Source organism: Sebastes umbrosus, chromosome 23, assembly GCF_015220745.1.
Source record: "Sebastes umbrosus isolate fSebUmb1 chromosome 23, fSebUmb1.pri, whole genome shotgun sequence".
Classification (NCBI taxonomy): Eukaryota; Metazoa; Chordata; class Actinopteri; order Perciformes; family Sebastidae; genus Sebastes; species Sebastes umbrosus.
In genome coordinates this window covers 18,357,349-18,379,117 of record NC_051291.1, presented here as the reverse complement: position 1 = coordinate 18,379,117, position 21,769 = coordinate 18,357,349, and the positions used below count along the sequence as shown (strand labels likewise).

Sequence of the window (21,769 nt, the reverse complement as noted above, 5' to 3'; positions counted from 1 at the left end):
ACCCGCCACTAGCATGGCTAAAAATGTACCATGACTTTACATAATATTAGATTAGAGGCACCTGCCAGATGTTGAGTTGTATCCCTTATTGCTTAGTACCAACATTCACAAAACTTAATAAACTTTTTCCAAGCATGTACAAGGTCAAGTTATCTCTATTTCCTTCTTGTTATAAATGCTAGCATTCAGGAGCACTGTGACAGCTGCAATGAGACAGAGGAGATACTGTATGAGTTTTCTGCTTTTATGATTTCCACATCGGCCTCATCAGAATAAGAAATGTAGCCAATAGCTTAAACTCTCTGTGGTTATGTGAGGACACTCCTTCTGTCTGTCACATGCAATTCCAGACAACGGACGAACCAAAGCCAGACACTCTTACCAGCTATGAGAAGAATGTAAAGAATACAAGGCTTGCAGCTGTTCTCTCCCTTGCAAGGAGTAGCTTGAAATATATGCAACGTGTAAATGCAAATAGAAAAAAAGCAAATAATGAGCTGTAAGACAGGTGTGATCCAAAGTGTTAAAAGCATAAGGGAATCCAGGAAATTAACAAAACATGCTGAAGGGTAAAGTTAGTATAGAGGCTCTTTCACACATACATTTAAAGCTGCAGTCGGTTATTTTGATAAAACTGTCACTATAGCCTGACAGTAGTGCATGAGACAGATACTCTCTGAAAAAAATCATGTTCCTCTGCCTCCTCCTAGTGCTCCTACTGGCATTTGCAAGTTTTCACCTTTGCCGAATGAAAACAACCAAACAGGAGGTTGTTTTCCTTTGGCACGGAGAAATCTTGCAAATGCCAGTAGGAGCACACAGTTTTATAAAAATGACTTTTTATTATATTTGCTCAAAGTCACAGACTGCAGATTCAAGCAATATCTCACAACAGGCTGAACAACGCCCCTTAGCTGTGATATAATCACAATACATCACGGTTTGAAGTGAGCTATTGCTTTTATAAAATGGTATGGCAATATGAAAGTTATAGACACGTCCCAATTGAAATAGTTTTTATTAATAAATAATAATGTTCACAATAAAATAAGTCCTCCTGCCTGCTCATACCTACGGAACGTACACTAGCAGCTAGCATATTTCTTTTTTCATCACAGGCCATAGCGTTATATTGATTTCATTATTTGGCTCTTTATTTACAGTATTTGTATGTTGCCATTTATTTATTTAACCACTGAAAACTTTTTTTTGTTTGGTCGAGGTTTGTCGCTTGGCATGGCGAGGATGTTGCTCCACTTTCTCCGGTCTCCGACTTTCAGTTGCCAATCCATTTACGGCCATAATGTCTTTCAGTGTCGAGACTTGCATCCGATAGTTTCTGAATCGTGGTGCTGCGGAGGCAGCGGTTGGTGTATTTCTGCTTGCATATTCTGGGCAACATTGTAGAACCTCCTGTTTATGTAGCGCTGCATGTCGTTTAGCAGGTGGATTATTTTTCTGGAGATGGGCACTGCTCAATGCACTCCTCCATAGAAGTTGATGTTTCCGATTTTTGTAGCAGGTTTTTCCCGCTAACTTTGTTACTTTTGGTGCCTTCAAATGGGGTCGTGTTTACCATGTTTATGAGTTGGGCCCGTATGAACGCCCCCTCATGACGTATTCACGACCTCGGAAGTGGAAAGTTTCTGAAATTGAAAAAAAAGTGAAAGAGTTCACGAGTTCCGTGTTGGCTGAAGTGACCTCCCCTTTGACCCTGTCGCTAAGCAACCATGATAACATAATGTTATTTTCTCAGATGCGAACTGATAATGAAAGTGCAAAGGGTCACAGCAGTGTTATGTGGGTATTATATCACAGCTATGAACCAATCAGAATGGTTGATTTGAGCTACCCGTGTTATAATCTGTGACATTAACTGTATAAAATTGCCTGAACTATTCTGGTAGAGGCAACGGCTTCTCTTGTTCACATAACCGAGGCCTTAACACGATTTGAATGCTATGTGAGCGTTCACACACCAACATCAAGGCATGAAAGTCCTCCGCTGTCTGAAATTAGATGCGTTTTACGTCAGAGAGTGCCAGTGTTGTGCATGCTTGTAGTGGTGACCCTTTTTGGAACATAAGCATTAATGTTACATTGTCCAAATTGTCTTAACAGATTTTCACACAAAAACCTTGTGCAGCAAAGTGCCATAAAATTAACAGTATGAGCCAAATCAGTGAAACTCTGAACACTGTCACTGCAATTTTGAACACACGTTCAACATTGTATATGGTAATCAATGATCATATTTTTTATGATACTTTTGTAATATTCTGATATTTTTAGCTATAAATAGAATAATTTAAGGGCTGCAACCAACCATTATTTTAATTCTCGATTAATCAATTATTTTTTATGGTGTATAAAGTGTTACAAAATCAAGAAAAATGCGAAGCACATCTTCTCAGAACCCAAGGTGACATCTTCAAATTCAATTCAAAATTTGCTTTCCTAGAAGACGGAGAAAACCAGCAAATATTCACATTTTATGTCATAGTTGCTTTAAAAATTATGTAAATTATTATGAAAATTGTTGATTAATTTTCTGCCGATCGACCAATCTATTATCTGACCAACTATTTCAGTTCTATGTCAGTTTTAGACTGTTTACCTAATCCAGACATAAACATACGTGTGTTAAACTTTTTCTTTTTGATCATATATTTTGTGACACTTTTGTAATTTTCTGATATTTTTAGGTATAAATAGAATAATTTAAGGGCTGCAACTAACCATGGTTTTAATTATTGATTAATCAATTAATTTTTTTGGTGTATAAAATGCTACAAAATAGAGAAAAATATTTCTCAGAACCCAAGGTGACCTCTTCAAATTGCTCGTTTTGTTCGACCAACAAACCAAAATATTAAATTTACTGTCATAGTAGACAGAGAAAACCTGCAAATAATCACATTTTACATCATATTTTCTTTAAAAATTATGTAAACGATTGTTGCTATTGTGAAAATTGTTGATTAATTTTCTGCCGATTGACCAATCAATTAGCTGACCGATTGCTTCAGCTCTATGTCAGTTTTAGACTGTCTACCTAAAGGGCTGCTACTAACCATTATTTTAATTCTCGATTAATCAATTCATTTTTTTTGGTGTATGAAATGTTACAAAATAGAGAAAAATCTTCTTAGAACCCAAGGTGACATCTTCAAATTGCTCGTTTTGTTAGACCAACAAACCCAGTTCCCCAAAATATAAAATTGAATGTCATATAAGACAGAGAACACCAGCTAATATTCACCTTTTATGTCTTAAAAAATTACGTGAACGATTATGAAAATTGATTAATTTCCTGCCGATTGGCCAATCAATTACCAGACTATTGTTTCATCTCTACATCAATTTTAGGCTGTCTACCAAATCCAGATATTAGTGGGTTTATTATTTTCCATGATGTCTGCAGGGCTTAAATCAGCCTCGATAATCTCCAGTGTATCCAGGAACATGTAATGCACTTGACAAATTACCGCGATTTGCTGATGACGTAGGGATTTCTCTCCCTGATCTTGTTATTGTTCGACGGACGGTATGTGCGGAATGCGAGTGTGTGAGTGAACTCGGCGGGAGCTGACACCTGACATTAGATTCATGGGTGGAGATTATGACCCTGGGCACTCTGGCAGAAACAGAGAAGAAGAAAGACAGCAAGGCCAAGGCCAACGGGAGAGACAAGAGGTGGAGAGAACGGAGCAGAGGCCATGAAATGAAATGAGGTGTTTGATCTCCCCGGGACAGGTCCGGTCTTACTGGCGGAGTGTCTGATCTGATGAAGAGCCTATGAAAGAATGGACACCTGCAGCTGCACTGGGCATTCATTATGGCCGTAATAGAAAAAGAGACAGTTGCTCATTGTGATATATCTATTTACTTGTCATGCCACCGACCTTTCTGTCCATTCCAATAGCGAATGAATATTTCCACCTTTTCTCTTTCCCATCACACTCTGAAATCTCACCTAAGTCTACACTCTTTGTCCAAAAGTTTCCTTGAGAGGCACTTGGTTTTACTCCGAGCCTCTGTTGTATCTTCAAATGCCTGTTTTCCTTTATTCTAATCGATGCACTCAGTGCGACGGCGAGGTATCCGCCCGCAGACGCAAAATAAGAGCCTCTGAAATGAAAACTTTCCCCCCTCTTTTAGATGGCAATTGTATGTGGCTGTGGCTGTGTCTGGTTTACCTGTGGTTCTTTGATCATGACAGCAAGCGACAGCGTTTGATTCCTGGGGTACTTTGACAGTTTGCAGGCTGGCAAAAGGCCCTCCAGTGTCTGAAGTTAGATCAGAGGAGACAGGGGCCCTGAAAAAGCAGGCGTCCAGCTGGGAGAAGATCAGAAGAGACACAAACTTTAGCGAGAGCCATTGTGAGGTACACAGCGGCTGCTGGCTCCCATAACTTTTCCCTTTGTATGTTTTTTTATATTGCTCTCTTCTCCCTCTCTTATCTTCTGCTCAGAGTGTTGAATGGCTCAGTTAAAGGTCTGTCAGGTTTTTATCTGATTCTGAGAAAAAAAAAGACACCTTGTGTTTGTTCCCTCTTTCAGGTGTCTCTTGGGGGTTTAAAGCTGGTCTGTGTGTGTGTGTGTGTGTGTGTGTGTGCACATTCATAGTATCCTTTACAGTGTAAGCATATGAGGACGTTATAGTCAAAATAATGAAGGATAATTAAAAAGAATATTATCTCCGACATTACATGCCGGACAATGAACGTACCCAAGGCTTGTTCCAAGAGCTTTTTTTTTTTTCCTATGGATTAAGTTAAATCAAATATTGGATGTGTGCATGAGGTTTTTGAGAGCCTTAAGTGAAATGAACAGTACTGATCAATCACTGTAATTACTGGCCATATTAGCTAATGTATGACATTATGTGATTATTTTACTTCGGATATCTCAGTTGGTTGATCTGAGGAGACGGTCTCACATGTTTGATAAGTGTGGTGATGGTGCCCTCTAGTGGCTCAATGACAGAACCAACAAAAACTTTAAAAAAGATGCAAAAGACAGGTGTTTTTTTGCAGAGTGGATTTCAGATTTGGTTCGTGTGGGAACTATCTTGGGTCCTTGGAAATTTTAGGGGTCTCCAATCAAATAAATGCCACTTATGACATATAGAACAGCTTACAAAAATAGCTAAATCATGCGTACTGCAGGAATGTAATGCATTAAACATATTCATTATTTATTTCTATTTAATTTGTGATTTGCATTTGTTAATTGTTATAATAGAGATACACTGGAAAAATATAAATGTATTCATTTCAAACAAATTGCCCACCCCTAATATGCATTTTGTTCAGCTGTGGAAAGGGTTGGGCTGTCGTCTGTTAACGTGACAATTACGCGTTAATGCAAACTCGTTTTAACACCACTAATTTCTTTAACGCATTAATGCAATCGATCTTCCGGAGGTTATATCGGGCAGTTCCGGTTTAAAGCTAGAATGAAGATACTCGTATCATATGAAACTGGAAAAACTTAAGGAATCCATTGGTACTAACCATGTCATACCAGCTCGTCGGGAATTAGGTTAAATAATGCTCCAAACTTGCACTAAATTTTAGTGAGGAAAAACTGTCATGGCTATTGCCAAAGGGGTCCCTTGACCTCTGACCTCAAGATGTGTGAATGAAAATGGGTTCTACGGGTACCCACGAGTCTCCCCTTTACATACATGCCTACTTTATGATAATCACATGCAGTTTTGGGGCAAGTCATAGTCAAGTCAGCACACTGACACACTGACAGCTGTTGTTGCCTGTTGGGCTGCAGTTTGTCATGTTATGATTTGAGCATATTTGTTATGCTAAATGCAGTACCTGTGAGGGTTTCTGGACAATTTTTGTCTTTGTTTTGTGTTGTTAATTGATTTCCAATAATAAATATATACATACATTTGCATAAAGCAAGCATATTTTGCCCACTCCCATGTTGATAAGAGTATTAAATACTTGATAAATCTCCCTTTTAAGGTACATTTTGAACAGATTAAAAGGTTAATTTGCGATTAATCATTGACAATCATGTGATTAATCGCAATTAAATGTTTTAATCGATTGGCAGACCTAGTTTAAAGTGATCTTTAAAGCATTAGCCTATAGTTCCATGCCTGTGGTACTTTATTTTAATATTTCAATTTTATTTTGCCTCATACACTACGCTTTAGAGGGAAATATTGTACTTTTTACTCTTTTACATTTATCTGACAGATAACACAGATAGGCCTAATTTTTGATTATTTTGTGTCCTGCACCATTGGGTGCCCAATGGATATCGGCTTACAAGACACTGGACAACAATTTTGAATGCAAGACTTGTACTTATATGCATTTTTACAGTATAAAGATCTGATACTTCTACTACTACTGATACTCAGAATCACTAAATCTCCCCCTAGTGCAGGTGAATATATGAAGAATTGGTGCTCACCTGCTCCTCACCTAAATTGAATTACAAGGCATTATTAATCGATCGACGATGCCTGCGCTCTGCTCGTTCTGCGCTCTGCATTAGCCCCTCTCTCCTCTCAGCTGTTACAGCCACAGTACGACAGGTCACAGCTGCGTTCAGGCTCTGCCCGTTATTCTGGAGAAATGGCAACAACAGTGAAACTGAACACCGGTGCACATATGCCCATTTTGGGACTGGGGACATGGAAGGTGAGTTTATTTCTATACACTATACGTTTTCCTAGTTAATAATTAACTTGTTATCTATAAGCTAGCTGATCGTGTCAACAGAAAAGCATGAATGGAGACCATGAGTCGTTAAAATTACCCCTACTGCAACTTTCCTGCCGATATAGCAACATAAACTCGTCTTATTTTTCAAGTAACTGTGTGGTTGTGTGATGTGAACTGCGATAGTTTATTTAATTTGGTACAACCATGACTGATATGATTAAACTATTAGGCTAATGCACTCCAGCAGCAGGTTTCTAGAGACATGACCGTCGCGTGCAAAATATGCCGGATCAAGTTAGGGCTGTTCAGACTGTGAGCTAACGGTAGCTACTCGTTTCTAGCTTTACTTTCATTCAGTGTAACCTACATACATTACAATTACCATCATTCAAGTGTTGTAGACACCTGATCCTTACTTGCTGTTATTTCCAGCCTGGGAAGGCTGCTGTTTCCTGCTTTACAGCATATGTGTGCTACTTCCTTGAAATATCTAATAATAGGTGCAATTAGTATTAACAATAATATGATTGGCCAAAGTCTCCCGTCACAGATTTGGATTTTTTAAAGCCTGAAAATAGAGATATGAGGAGAAGTCTAGTTTTCTCTCAGAACACTTGAATTACAATATGCTGAAAGGTTATTATTGATTTTTTTGCCCAATGATGCCAAAATCATTCTGCATACTGCAGGTTTAACTAATCTTGGGGACACAATGGGGAACTAAAACTCCCTTTTAGACAAGAGACAATGGCATTTTTGTGCAATTTGTATGTGAGTTACACTGAAACAAAGCATGATCCATTAATATACTACTTACACCATCTAAATAAGTAGTTACCTTGGTGTTGTTATGGCACAGTATGTCTAGCTGATAGAGGAATGTTAGTGAATAGCAGTTAAACTTCGTAAACCACAAAAACTAACCATCCCCGTCTATTCCAGTCTCCCACTGGCAAGGTCACAGAGGCGGTGAAAGCCGCCATCTCAGCGGGTTACAGGCACATTGATGGAGCGCGTATCTACCGGAACGAGACGGAGGTGGGAGAGGGTGTTCAGGCCATGATCAAGGATGGCGTGGTCAAGCGAGAGGATCTTTTCATTGTTAGCAAGGTGAGTTGCGGGTGCATAATGTCCATATGCATGTCCTTATTATTGTTTCTTCCACAAATAGGCATTGGAACTGATGTTGCCTGTTTATTTACTGTATGTAAACACTGTATGCATGTGTTAATACTGGATTTTTGCATGTTAACTCATTGACTTCCCCGTCCTTTCATCTCACAGCTGTGGTGCACTTTTCATGAGAAATCTCTGGTAAAGCAAGCCTGTGAGAAGACTCTCAGTGATCTTAAAATGGACTACCTAGATCTCTATCTAATGCACTGGCCCATGGGTTTCCAGGTAGGCACACTATTTGTCTTCTCAGCAATGTGTGAAAATATATGGGTGTGCTCATGATTCATGTGGAATCTATCATGTGCATCTATGAGTGGCATGCACAGCCTCCATAATGTCAGTGTCATAGTAACGTGGTGTAAACCTGAGGGCTATTAATCCCTTTGTCATGTTGCAGGCTGGCGAGGAGCTTTTTCCTTTGGACAGCGCAGGAGAGACGATCAATGACGATACTCACTTCCTGCAGACATGGGAGGTGAGATAAACAGACAAACTGCTTTCTTGTATCAGACATAAGATTAAATTTGTTGAGGATTAGCATAACAAAGCTGTGTGTGTGTGTCTTATGTTATGATTTAATGGTGCCCTCAAATTAAATTAAATCGTGAGCTTGTGTTCACAACATGGGACATTGTGTACACAATATGCTTTATTGCACCATAAAACCAGAATCATTGAATTTGTTAAGCTCATATCTGTTAATGTCATGTGTTAATTGTTTATGAGCAAAATTTTTGAGGAAGTCAGAAAGAAAGAGGAGCTACTCTGGGAAATTTCAGTTTCTGGGAGTTGGAGGGACAATTCTAGACTAGTGCAAGCTTAAAATGTGGTTGCACAACACCTGCAAACAATGAGATCCTGACTGGGATTGTAGACAAATTAGAGCTATGGCCTTTTTAATTAGGATTTAGTATGAGCAACGGTCTCGAAACCAAAACTCATCCTACGGTGTTTTTTATGGTCCATTTTCTCAGGGGATGGAGGAGCTGGTGGATGCTGGTTTGGTCAAAGCTATCGGTGTCTCCAACTTCAACAAAGACCAGATTGAAGCCATTCTCAACAAGCCAGGCCTCAAATACAAGCCTGCCATCAACCAGGTACAGTAACACAATTCACCTGATGAACTACAGTACAGGGGCCAGCTTCTGTTTAAACTTCCAGCCTTTTTTTAGATACAACATGTTTGAGTCGAGGCTATACTGAGCAGCAAGAAAACAGATGCATGTCGAGATTGCGGTTCGTAAAGGGCGAGGGGCCATAATGGCATCATCTGTCTCCTCTTATCGAGTCTAAGGAATAATTGTCTTGTTAAATCGTAATGGCCACAGCAGCTTCCCCTCAGGCTGGACCAATTAGCTGAGGTGACCTTCTATTTTTGCTGTTTTTCAGAACCGTCCTTCACCATCATTGTCTTGTTTTGTCTGATCTTGTTGTATATTCGATTACAGCACCATTCACATAACAAAGAACTCCCATATATTGAGTTTATCCTTTAAAATGCTGTCATATTAGTACAGTTTGAAGTCAACCATATGTGTATGCAACTCAAAGGCTGGACAGTTACACATGCAAAATACAAAGTCGGTTTATGCATCACTCTATGGATGGTTTCTGCAGTGCATCCCAAGAGTTGTGTGTTTGTCCCACTAGGTGGAGTGCCACCCGTACCTGACTCAGGAGAAGCTGATCAACTACTGTCACTCTCAGGGCATCTCAGTGACCGCCTACAGCCCCCTGGGCTCCCCAGACAGACCCTGGTCAGTTGCGTCCATCTTTCTGTCTATCGATATCAACACACTGCTTCAAAGTGGGTCATATTTGCTTGAATGCTGATTCAGTATCATCCCTTTTGTTTAGTTTCAACATGTGACTGTTGTTCCTCTTTGTTTATGTAATTTGTCTGTGTGTGGCATGTAACGTCCTGATTTCAACATTTTTTTTTTTTTTGTCTTGGTGTCTTTAAAGCTCTCTCATTCATCTGAAATTGCTTTGAAAAAAAAACACACATAAAGGTGTTGATGGTTTGACCTTTATCACAACCTCCTGCCCACCTCTGTAGTAGTGTTTGATCGTGGTTAAGTTAATTCCGAGTTAGCCCTTTTCTGAGGTATTTCCATTATTTTGGTTGCTTTTGATTGTCAGTAAAAATAATGCAATGTGTGCAGGTCCTGTGTACATAACACCGGATGATGTATTTAAATTGCAGGGCTAAACCTGAAGACCCCTCACTGCTGGAAGATCCCAACATTAAAGCCATCGCTGAGAAGCACAAGAAGACACCTGCTCAGGTACAGCACTGAACTAAACTAAGCTTCAAACAATTGTTGTGCACACACAAAAGAATGCTTGTTCCTCTTTTCTCTTAAAGGAACAGTGTGTAGCATTTAGGGGGATTTATTGGCAGAAATTAATATAATATTAATTAGTTTTCTTTAGAGTATAATCACCTGAAAATAAGAATCGTTGTTTTCGCTACCTTACAATGAGCCGTTTATATTCATTTTTATTTTATCATCATTTACAGATTTGTCTTCACATTTTACAAATCTGATTACACGGATTGAGATACAGTGACACAGCTCTGCCGAAACAAATAGTTTTGCTACAATAACCACATAACTGGCCCTTTTTAAAGGAAGAATGTGCAAATACCATGCACACGGCCTTCACTGTTATTCCACTTCCAGTTATGACCTCTGTTCACATTCACATGTTAATACCCTTTTCTCCTCCCCTGCCAGGTCCTGATCCGCTTCCAGATCCAGAGGAACGTGATCGTGATCCCCAAGTCGATCACACCTCAGCGCATTCAGGAGAATTTCCAGGTAATTAGCTGAGAAATAGTTCAGATGCTTTCTAGGATTAGCCCTCAGCGTGCCTCACTTACTTATTACCCCTTTTTTGGCTCCCGCATGAAGACCGTTGTTTGAATTTTTGCAGGTGTTTGACTTTGAACTAAATGAGGAGGAAATCAAGACCATAGTAGGATTTAACAGGAACTGGAGAGTCTGTCCTATGCAATGGTGAGATCATATGTGGTGTTGTTTTCTTTTTGTATCATTGTTAAGAAGGTGTTGCATGTCAGGCAACATTTTTTTAAATTTCCCTTTGTTTTTTTCTCTTTATAGGAGCACCAAGCACAAGGACTACCCATTCAACACTGAATTCTGAAATGAAAAATGCAGATTTTCCACAGGTTTACAGTGGGTGCTGGGTGTTGGAGTTTGCTTCTCTACCCTCTAGACTGCTCGCTTTCCTATTCTTTAGAGCGGTTTGCAAAGTTAGTGTGGCCTTGCAGCAGATTTTTATTTCAATGTTACATTTCTCAGGAGAACATTGACTTATTTAGTTGCTATTTTGTCTCCATGAAAACCAGTTTTACACACACTCCTAAAACTTCTTTATACCCAATTTGAGATGCTTAACTGATACAAATTTGGGCCATTATGCGTACGAGTTTTGCACTATATAATTAAGTATTTGTGTTTTTTCCTTAAATGGTCCTTATCTGTTCTCTCAGCCTGTAGACACAGGTTTCTTATTTCTAGGGTCAATTCTACTGTGTTACTTTGTGGCCAGTGTGGTATTTTAAGTTACTGAAGAGCCTAAATGTCAGGTGACCCCCAAGGGTCCTTGAGGAGGTTGATTTAATGTAATTTATTTTCACTTTAATTGTATTCATAAGTAACACAATAACAGAATGTATGACTATTTTGGCCATGAGTTTCATATACTTTCTGTAATAAAATATCTAAAGGCCCAGACACACCAACCTGACATCAAAGAACTAGAGGCGACGAATGCCACCAGTTGAGTCGCCTCACGTCGCCTTCGTCTTGGCCAAAAAGTTGCACTCCAACACACCGCAAAGACTACAGCCGACGGCCAACAACCACATACGTTCTGCGCCTGCGTGAGATGAACTCACTCTCCCTACCAGCAGGTCGCGGTAGTCTGTATTCGTCATAGGTTGCCATATTCCGTACAGATTCAGTATTTTTTAAAGTGAGTTACAGCTCTGAGTTAGTTCTGAGAACAGAATTAGCAATAAAAGCATGGACCTCATATTTTGTAGTAGCACATGTGAAGGGAAAAATTCTCATAAAAGATAAAATCAGCACTTAAGTCGAAACATATTTTTCTAGCACTCCTCATGTTACTAAACCTGTTTTGCCTTCAAATGAGCATCAGTGCATTTGCATATAAATTTAACTGCGAAATTAAAAGCACCGTTATCTCTTTGAAATGCAGAACTCATTCCCTCGACTCGCCTTTTAGGATGACAAATTACTTCCCACATGTTACTTGTGAGTCATTGATGGCACTTTATCATCATGTGTATTATCCCTGTTACGAAATAGTCGCTTTCACTTCCCAGCTGTCAGCTGTTTTGTCAAGAATCAAAATAAAGTCCTGTGGGAGAAAATAAAACAAGTTTGTGCAAGTTCCCTACAGCTCTAAGGACATCCATATGTAGCCACAATTAAATATGTTGTCATATATGTAATACTCCATTTCTTTTATCTCTAGTTAGGGAAATAAAAATGTAGCTTTGATCATCATATAGTGTTTCAAAGTTAGGTTATGACAGATATTATGGGTAACAGATGAAGTGAACACTTTGGTTTCATGTACCAAAGGTGTCCTCAACTGACCTTGTGAGTTTTATATTATATGAATTTAGTTGAGATTGTCACGCATCAGTGATCAAGTGTAAAGAGCAATGAGTTCTTATTGCCCTCCTGGAAGGAAGAAAACTGGCACTTGCCAACAAAAACAAAGGCTGAACAATCTCTGGTGCGAGGCAGCAGGAGGGGGTTTGAGAAACGAGGTGTTGACTTGGAGAAAAATTGTAACTAAAAATGTCAATATTGTATCAAGTCGAGTTCTCACATACTGGCAAAGCAAGTGTATTTATACAGCAAATTTCATACAGAAAGACAATTCAAAGCACTTCACATTAAAAGCATTAAGAAATGCAGCATAAGTACAGGGGTTAGCCAGTACAAATACATCATCACATACACCTTGAATTTCCCTCGGGATCAATAAAGTTACTATCTAGCTGTCTATATATCATGAAAAAGGAACTAGCAGGTAACTAAATCAGTATTACAAACACTGCATAAATGCTCGGTTTTACTGAGTTTGCTAACCAACCAGCATCTTCAATTTTTCTGGTTTCTATTTTATTGTCTAATTGGTGCAATTTGCATCATGTTGGGCCATATTCCCAAATATTTTTATACTGCCGGTTTAGTTTTACTGTAGTAAAATCATACTGAATTGGTTCTGGCAGAATCATTTTACTACTTACTTCTGGTTCATTGAGGTCTGTGTACTTGACCTCTAACCTTCTTTGTATTCTTACTTTGTCACAACCATAGATAAACAGTCTATGGTCACAGCGAGCAGTCTGCTTCAGTAACTACACAGCATTTATAGTGATCACGTTCAACAGTCAGGTATTGCCCCACACATTTATCTTCTCTACAAAGTTAATTCCACACAACCTACGTATCCAGTACTTTCATTAAATCATTTCTTTCTATAGCGAGCATTATACAAAAATGGTTCAGTAGAAGCTTGGCAACATAATTCAGGCTTGATCACATTTGTCGGGTAGTAGTTTTGACAACGCAGCGTGTCGATTTTGAATAAAAAAGAAAGCTCAGTAGTTGATGCGAGGCAGAAATGGCGCAGCGTGTTGTCTGATGAGCTAGTATTCTGTATTCAGGGGGAAGTCTTTGTGCTTTGAGGCCCTGTAGAGAAAAGACATACATAGCTTGAGATGCTGATAATGGGTCCAATAACTTACAAGAATTAAGTTAAATCTTCTTATTCCTGTTATCATCATATCGCTCTGTTGGTCTCCCTGTCTACTCACCATCTTGATTTGAACACTCTCCACTCGTGGAAGCTCATCATGGTCTTCATGTCGTCTTCACTCAACTCAAAGTCAAACACCTGAAAGAACAAGAACAGCCAAGCAACTCTAAGCAAAAATAACTTAAGTTGTAATGGAACTATAAAGCACATAATCCCAATTATTTGCCAAATACCTCTAACAAAATAGATGTAAAGTTTCGCATGATATATCGCTTGAAAGTGTGTTGACTCAACCACAACTTATTTTCCCTAAATCTACATGTGAAAATGATCCTGTAATAGACTAGATTAGAAGGACAGACTAAAGTAACTGCTGCTGAAGTATTAAGATTAAAATACCTGGAAATTTTCCTTGATCCGAGAGGGCGTCACTGACTTCGCAATGACAATCGTGTTCCTCTGGACGTGGAACCTCATGAGAACCTGGTGGAGAAAACAGCATTATTATAAGCATTATTAATTATTCAGGCCTCTTCCTGAACACCTTTGCATGACTAAAATGTTGGTGGATCAGCACACAGTATACTATAGTCTTTAATTTCCCATGGTTAGATTTTTTTTAACAAACCTTTTCATCCACAATGTGACCGCTTCCTCCTTGCTGACTTCTGTTTTTTAACTTTTGAAATGAAGCGATAATTTAATTTTAGACAATTTTGGGGGGTTTCCTTTGATAGCGTTGTCAACCCGCTGACAGAAACGCATACAAATATCACGATACAATATCTGTTTCTTCACTATATGTATGTGCTCATTTTACATATTGTGCTTCTTAAGAATGAAATACAATATTAATGGACCAGTGTGTAGGATTTGGCGCCATCTAGGGGTGTGGTTGCAGATTGCAACCAACTGAATACCCCTTCGCTCACTCCTCCCTTTCCAAGACTGAGGTAACGTGAGCCGCTGTTTGCAATACCGTTGTAATGTAATTTGCTTCGCTCAGAGGCCATTTTTTACCATAACAACACTGCTTTAGGAGCAACCGATGTCAGAGAGCGGCTGGCGTCACCACGGATTTGCACTCTGTGGCTCCCGTTACCACAGTTTCACCAGCGTGTCGGAGAACTACGGTGGCCTTTAGGTAATGTAAAAATGTGAAAGGCTCTCGCTAGAGCCAGTGTTTGGTTTGTCACTTCTGGGCTACTGTGGAAACTTGGCGGACTCCAAGAAGAGTGGTGCCTTCAAAAGGGGTCGTGTTTACCGTGTTTACGAGAAGAGTCCATATGAACGTCCTGCTCTTGTGGTATTCACGACCTCGTAAGTGGAAAGTTTCTGAAATCGCCGAGTTGTGACGTGTTTGTTGACGTTGTCAGAAATGAGGAGGCCATGGAAGTTCATTTTTCAGTATACAATAAGTGAATATATTGTAATTTTAGTCGTATATCGTTTTTCTTCAAAATGTAATAATATGTCTGAGGAAAATGTTGATATTCCTGACTGCCTCATCTTTTCCTGTCATTATGCCTTTGCATTTCCTGCATTATGTTACCCACTTGCTAGCTTGCTAAATTGTTAGCCTCTGTGGCTTCTAGACGCCGACAGTCACGTTAATATTGCCGTTGCTTAGCAGCCGCGTTCTCACGACTTAACCACTTAAACGCCAAGCCTATCGTGTACACGATTATCCATGTTGTAAACACGAGCTCACGAGTTTCATTTGAAGGCATCAGAGGACCCGCTCCCTGTGTAGATATAACCGACTCAGTCTAAGCTAACAAAAACAACGATTCTTAGTTTCAGGTGATTATACAGAAATGAAAACATAGTTCTATGAAAATCTAGAATAGCATATTACTTTTCTGCAAATAGAGCCCCCAAAATGTTACACACTGTTCCTTTAATATTCATTATGAGTGTTACGAAACTTTTGCTTTGCATTCCACTATTAACATAATCCAAAATGTTTTATAGCCTTATTTTTCCAAGAAAAAGAAAGAGGAAGATAGACTTTAGGTTGACTTTTTTTTTTTCCACCTGTGCTGGAGTCTTGTTGTACTTCTTAGCAATATCCTTGATCTTAGGTTCGTCCAGCAGAATGGGCTCATCAGGTAAAGCCCTTTTGTATATAAAATACAAAAATATAATAAGAACAGAGAACAATGAGTGATATTCTTGACACTTTTGTGTGAGCGCTGTGTATGATAGGTGCCTCTCACCAGGATCTGTTTGGGGATCCCAGGGGGGAGTAGGCGGTTACTGAGATGCCCTTTGACTGGCAGTAGTTGATCATCTTCACCTGGGTCAGGAACGGGTGGCACTCAATCTGGAAGAACACCCGAATCCCTTAGCTTTTATTTTCTTCCTTTTACGTTATGTTGCTGAACGGTAGTCTTATTTTGTACCTGGTGGTTGGCAGGCTTGTACTTGAGGCCTGGCTTGTTGAAAATGGATTCAATCTGGTCTTTGTTGAAGTTGGAGATTCCGATAGCTTTGACCAACCCAGCGTCCACCAGCTTCTCCATGGCCTTTGAGACACATTGCACACGGGTGTTAGTGATCTTGTTTTGCAACTTATTTCTCCATATTTAGTTTGTTTTAAGCTGCCAACAAGTCAGTTTTGACTATATAAGTCATTGCTGCAAGTAAAAAGTCACTTAAATTACCTCCCAGGTGTCCAAGAAGTTGCTGCCATCAGAAATGATCTGTTGATGCTCATCAAATGGAAAAAGCACATCACCTGTCTGCAGTGGCAAAAAAAAAAAGAAAATTATTTCTGAAGATAATACTTATTAGCTCACTAAGGAACCCTATTAAGCAGGGAATAATTTAGATAGGCCAGAACATTAACTGCTGCCTAATTCTCTAAAGTCACGTCTGCTTAAACTGGGCACACACTGTACAATTTTAGAAATGTTGTTGTGTACTTCCTACTCTTACTGAGAAATTCATCCGACGGCCGGTTGAGAGGAGTTAATCGTTCCTCGATCCCCCCCGTAAACTGAAAACAACGACCGACGAAGCTGAAATTTGGTACGACTCTAAAATGAGTCATGTGGCTCAAATATTTGGACCAGAAACGGACTAAAATCGTACAGTGCATGCCCGGCTTTAGACAGGAGGAATATGCTAAAGCTTGAGCTTGACCAGAACCCTTGATGCTGGTGGTTTTACCAACAGACAGGCTGTTGTTTTCTATGACCAGGACAGGACAGAACAGTGGTATCCAAACCTTGAATCCCATAGGGAAATGCATGAGGTAAAGGTCCAGGTAGTCCAGTTTCAGGTCACTGAGTGACTTCTCACAGGCTCCCCTCACCAGAGATGGAAGGTGGCAGGTGCACCACAACTATGAAAAACAATAAATATAGTATACCTGTCAGTGTATGGTGTTTATTTGGGTCACACTGGAGAGGAATGAAGAAATTGTGAACGTAAAACGGGAGAAGAACCTGACAATGTTTTCATGTTTTCATTCACAAATTAGACTTCATCCCTCGACTAGCTTACGAAGAATAAAGAAACCTGAGATCAAAAGGAGATAACATGCCGTAGAGCAAATTGAGATAAATTTGCAGTATTTATTTATTCTGATACAGTACCTTACTGACGATGAATAGATCCTCCCTCTTGACTGCTCCTTCGTCAATCCTGGCACAAATCCCAGCCCCGACCTCTTCTTCATTCTCGTACACGTAAGCACAATCGAAGTGCCTGTAACCGGCACTTATTGCCACCTTAACAGCCTCAGTGATCTTTTGATGGTCTGCCTACAGAGGTAGGGTGACACAAAGACAAGACGTAGATAAGCATCTATACATTGAGTGAGATGGGTGTCGGTGGCAGCTGTGGCTTGGATTGTCTTGTGTCAGTGAATGAATGTTAAGGACATCTTGTCATTGCTGGCATCACCAGTACTGCAACAGCTGTGCAGCTTGAAGGAAAAGGACTCAACTGGTGGCACCTAACACAGTGCTCCAGCAGCAGGACAGGACCTGAAGCAGAGGAGGCAGCCCCACAAGGAGCCCAGGCTACGTGAAAAGAGGGTCACGTATAATTTTTTATTTTTCATATACTGTATAAACTGTGACTGTGATGAGATACACATAAGGGAAAGAAGGTTACAAGGTCTTGCCTGTATTTACAGTTAAATCAGGCTAACATGGTTGTTTAGGTGGACTCATCTAGGTGGTTTTTGAAAAACATTATATATCACATTGTATTAAAACTTGTTGCTTAGAATAAATGCTAAAATAGATAAAAAGAGGAACCAGGGGTGGGGAGAATCCACCAGAGAGAAATTTCACTTCCTTTCCCAAACCAGTATAAAATAGGATCACCCAGATAAAAGTTTTTCAGTTGCGCGCAGGAAAACAAACTAGAAGCATCATGCAGTACGGCAAACTGCTAGTAGCGTTTGCTGTAGCATTTGTGTTTACCTCTCTTGTCCTCGTTCTTCTGTACAAACTTTCTTCATGTGATTTGTCATGTATTTTAAATGTTTTAGGGAATGTGAGAGAAAATACCATGACCCTTGTGTAGAGTTTGTGTACTCAGATAAATCTGAATAACCTGGGAAAGCACAGACTGTACTAGTTTAGATACATTACTTATCATCCTCGCCTCTGCACTCTGCTAAAACTGGCTAATCACAAGTAACTCTTTAACAATAGACAATGCTTTCACTCAGAAGCAGGGTGGAAGGTGTGGGCTACAAGGGGGGGAAGGCTAAACCAAGATTATAAAGAATGATGTAGTGAGGTAGCTCCCCTAATGAATATAAACTAGCTGACCAAATAGCTGCAGGTTTTGAAAACATACCTATAATAAGTGCTCTGATCCCTATCACTCCTAACAAAAATGTTGACCGCATTAACTACATCCACTATAATGTTCTCCGTTTGACTAATCTAACCCGTGATGCAATTGCCGGACTAGCTGAACAAATGGCTCCTATGTCACTGATGGTGATCCAAAATAGAATGGCATTAGATATGCTGCTGGCAGAGAAAGGCGGTGTATGCTCAATGTTCCAAGACTCATGTTGTATTTTCATCCCTAACAATACAGCGCCGGACGGGACTGTAACTAAGGCGCTAGAGGGGCTCCGGACGCTGTCTGAATCCATGCACGATGACTCAGGTATCAACAGCCCCATTAACGACTGGTTAGACCGTACCTTTGGGAAATGGAAGTCCATGGTGGTATCTCTATTCTCCTCAATCCTAGCTGTGTGTACATGCTTAGTATTATGCGGTTGTTGCTGTATTCCTTGTATTCGCCACCTCACTGAGCGTGTGATCATTTCTGCTGTGCAACGAAAGCATCCGGATGCACCTCCTTCTTATCAGATGGCCATGTTCCAAGCGGAGAGACAGGGTCTCCTGGAAATGGTGGGGGATAGTGAAGATGTTGATCCTGAAGAGGTTGTGTGATGATGCTTATAATTAATACATCTGTACGTAACATTATCTATGCTTATAATAAATATATCTGTATGTAACATTATCTGTAGGTGAACTTAGTTAAGTTCAAAAGAGGGTCTGTTGGATTTATTATGTACAAAAGTGCTTACTATGATCTACAATAACCTGACTGTCGGATTTGTTATGAATAGAGTGAATTGTGGGGAAAGAGAGGAGAGGGAGGTGCTGTTCTTCTTTTTCAAGGCCAGAGGGATGAAGAAGTCAGAAGGAGATAACAGAAGAAGAAGACATGCAGCAGAAACATCACGTGCCATAAGCTCATGAATATTAATATTGTGTAAACCATGAATAGGCTGGATCAGGGATAGCTCGGGGTTCAGACTTCACGAACTGACCCATGCACTGTATGTTGTCAGGGACATGTTGATTGGATCCAGATATCTGTAAACTCTTTTATTTTTACTTATGCAACATTAATTGTTCGGAATAAATTGTATTATTATGCTTTAACCCGTCTGTTTGGAAAATCTCTTTGTCACACAAGATTAACCAACACGTAACTGGGCCTTGACCTCTTGGAGGTAGAAGGCCAGTTCCTTCACTACATCCCAACTACACATCTCTAAAGTTTCATAACTGCACTTTGCATGCTTGCTGTCACAAAAATCTGTCCACAGACACACACACACACAAACTCACAAGTTGAAAACAATATCAGCATCACTGTTGCGTCTGGTAAAGATGGATAATATAGACCATAGAACCCCTGAAATGTAGCACTGTAGGTACTGAGAGAAAAAGAGTAAAGACAAACTATCAAGTCCAAACATCCATCTGTTTTCTTGTTTTTGTATTATAAGTGCAAAATGTTAAATGCCTTACCACAAATGTTCCTAGACCCACGATAGGCATCTTCGCTCCATTGTTGAGCGTAACTGAAGGTATCATGTTGGATCTTCTGCTGCAGTTCTTGCAGGATTAGTCAACAAGCAGCCGTTCGTGCAAGCAGACTCTTACTACACTGCACCCACAAGGGGAGACAGCCTCTTTTATGCTAGTCAGTGTGTGTTGTTGGAAATATATCATGATAAAACTGTTGTTGTGTAACAAACTTAATTATGTTGTGAGTTTAGCGAGTTTGGTGTTAAATACTAAGCTTAGACTGTCTACAGATAATTGACTGATGTAAGACGGGGCAAGAATGATTACATGGATTATCTCGTGATGGAATGTTGAGTGGGCCTGTAAAAGGAATAGCTACAAGGACGAAAGGGCCTTGGGGGTAAAAGCGGATGGGGGAAGGGACAGGATGACCATGCAAATAATGTTGTGTATTGGGTCTGCAGAAAGCCTGACCCCTTCCCCAGGGTTCGCCTGCTAATGTGTATAAAGGTAAACGTATAGCAGAGCTCGGGGTTCATTCTCTGCGAACTGACAGCCGTGCGTGGTGTCGGGGACACACTGATGAATCCAGAACTTCTGTAATAACTCTGTGCAACTTTGATGAATATATCTGCGGAATAAATTGATACTGATTATACTTTAAACTTACTTTGCATTTGTTTATGATATACTCTGAGCTTGCAGCTGCTTAGAAGATAAACCAACACGCATGAAGGTGACGACTCTATGAGGGGAATTCCTTCAGTGTGTGGGAGAGAGAGTGAGAGAGGGGTGGGGTTAATGAGCAGAAAAAAAGGGCTTCTGGGTTTCATTAGTCCGGTATGGTCATGGATCCAAACTATGACCCCGAGCTATCCCTGATCCAGCCTATTCATGGTTTACACAATATTAATATTCATGAGCTTATGGCACGTGATGTTTCTGCTGCATGTCTTCTTCTTCTGTTATCTCCTTCTGACTCCTTCCTCCCTTTGGCCTTGAAAAAGAAGAACAGCACCTCCCTCTCCTCTCTTTCCCCACAATTCACTCTATTCATAACAAATCCGACAGTCAGGTTATTGTAGATCATAGTAAGCACTTTTGTACATAATAAATCCAACATATGTCATACGAGCGTGCAGGGCGGTGCAGTCCTGTGGGTCTAATGCACATTTATTTGCCTAGAAAAAAAGTTATCCTCTGATTAACAGACGTCTCTTTATACATTCATGGCTATGGACTCATTGGCGGTTTCAGTCCAAAATGGCGGAACTCTTTGCTGACACTAGCAAAACCAGTTCAAATTGCGCGGTTCTTCCTTTTCCCTAAGAGTGCTCCGCCTAGTCCCGCCCTACTATGCTGTGATTGGCAAATACTAATTCAAATTCAACATGGCATGACGGAGCAAAGAATAATTATAAACATTGACAGATGATTAGCAATGTATATATATACAATGACATGCAAATATCAATAATCTTATCAAATACGATATAATAAAGACATCAAATATCTTTTTTTTTTTTTCATTTGTGAAGTAACGTGACAAAATGACATAGAATAGACAGACGTAATGTACAAACATACTGACAAGAACATCAAGCAGGTACGATGATGTATTGTGATGATATGATAAATCCGGGAGTAGAGATTAGATTGGATTAAGTAGGGTATGTTTGGGCGTGTGTGTGTGCATATTTAGATGTTTGTATGAGAGACAGTGATATGTATCCGGGTTAAAACCTGCAGAATTTGG

General features: G+C 39.9%; 2 protein-coding genes across 5 annotated transcripts in view; one reads left to right on the top strand and one right to left on the bottom strand.

Annotated features, from left to right (window-relative positions):
* LOC119482849 (aldo-keto reductase family 1 member B1-like) overlaps nucleotides 1-11,648 on the top strand; it is a 145,324-nt gene extending 133,676 nt beyond the window's left edge. Inside the window, exons 5-14 of the mRNA XM_037760742.1 lie at nucleotides 6,548-6,676; nucleotides 7,643-7,810; nucleotides 7,985-8,101; nucleotides 8,274-8,351; nucleotides 8,851-8,973; nucleotides 9,527-9,633; nucleotides 10,083-10,164; nucleotides 10,618-10,701; nucleotides 10,817-10,899; nucleotides 11,005-11,648. Of these exons, the coding sequence (XP_037616670.1) occupies nucleotides 6,611-6,676; nucleotides 7,643-7,810; nucleotides 7,985-8,101; nucleotides 8,274-8,351; nucleotides 8,851-8,973; nucleotides 9,527-9,633; nucleotides 10,083-10,164; nucleotides 10,618-10,701; nucleotides 10,817-10,899; nucleotides 11,005-11,047 (951 nt within the window). The 5' untranslated portion in view covers nucleotides 6,548-6,610 and the 3' untranslated portion in view covers nucleotides 11,048-11,648. The remainder of the gene's footprint in view (nucleotides 1-6,547; nucleotides 6,677-7,642; nucleotides 7,811-7,984; nucleotides 8,102-8,273; nucleotides 8,352-8,850; nucleotides 8,974-9,526; nucleotides 9,634-10,082; nucleotides 10,165-10,617; nucleotides 10,702-10,816; nucleotides 10,900-11,004) is intronic.
* Nucleotides 11,649-13,048: 1,400 nt separating this feature from the next.
* Nucleotides 13,049-20,184, bottom strand: LOC119482850 (aldo-keto reductase family 1 member B1-like). Of its 4 annotated transcripts, none has more exons than XM_037760743.1 (10): nucleotides 20,014-20,177; nucleotides 17,308-17,475; nucleotides 16,938-17,054; nucleotides 16,372-16,449; nucleotides 16,111-16,233; nucleotides 15,925-16,031; nucleotides 15,743-15,824; nucleotides 14,105-14,188; nucleotides 13,764-13,843; nucleotides 13,049-13,638 (listed from the first exon to the last, which is right to left on the bottom strand). In XM_037760743.1, exons 1-10 carry the CDS (start codon nucleotides 20,077-20,079, stop codon nucleotides 13,596-13,598), a joined length of 948 nt encoding a protein of 315 aa, XP_037616671.1. In that variant the 5' UTR covers nucleotides 20,080-20,177; the 3' UTR covers nucleotides 13,049-13,595. The 4 variants fall into 4 exon arrangements, with proteins under 4 accessions (XP_037616671.1, XP_037616672.1, XP_037616673.1 ...); XM_037760744.1 differs by having other exon boundaries at nucleotides 17,308-17,476; nucleotides 20,019-20,130; XM_037760745.1 differs by lacking the exon at nucleotides 16,938-17,054 and having other exon boundaries at nucleotides 20,014-20,184.
* Between the last annotated feature and the right edge of the window lie 1,585 nt (nucleotides 20,185-21,769).

Coding starts and splice junctions, on each gene's coding strand:
- LOC119482850 (XM_037760743.1), bottom strand. CDS start 20,079: ATGATACCTTCAGTTACGCTCAACAATGGAGCGAAGATGCCTATCGTG. Junction 15,825..15,924: donor GGATCCCCAAACAGATCCTG/GTGAGAGGCACC, acceptor TATATACAAAAG/GGCTTTACCTGATGAGCCCA. Junction 13,639..13,763: donor AGAGTGTTCAAATCAAGATG/GTGAGTAGACAG, acceptor TTTTCTCTACAG/GGCCTCAAAGCACAAAGACT.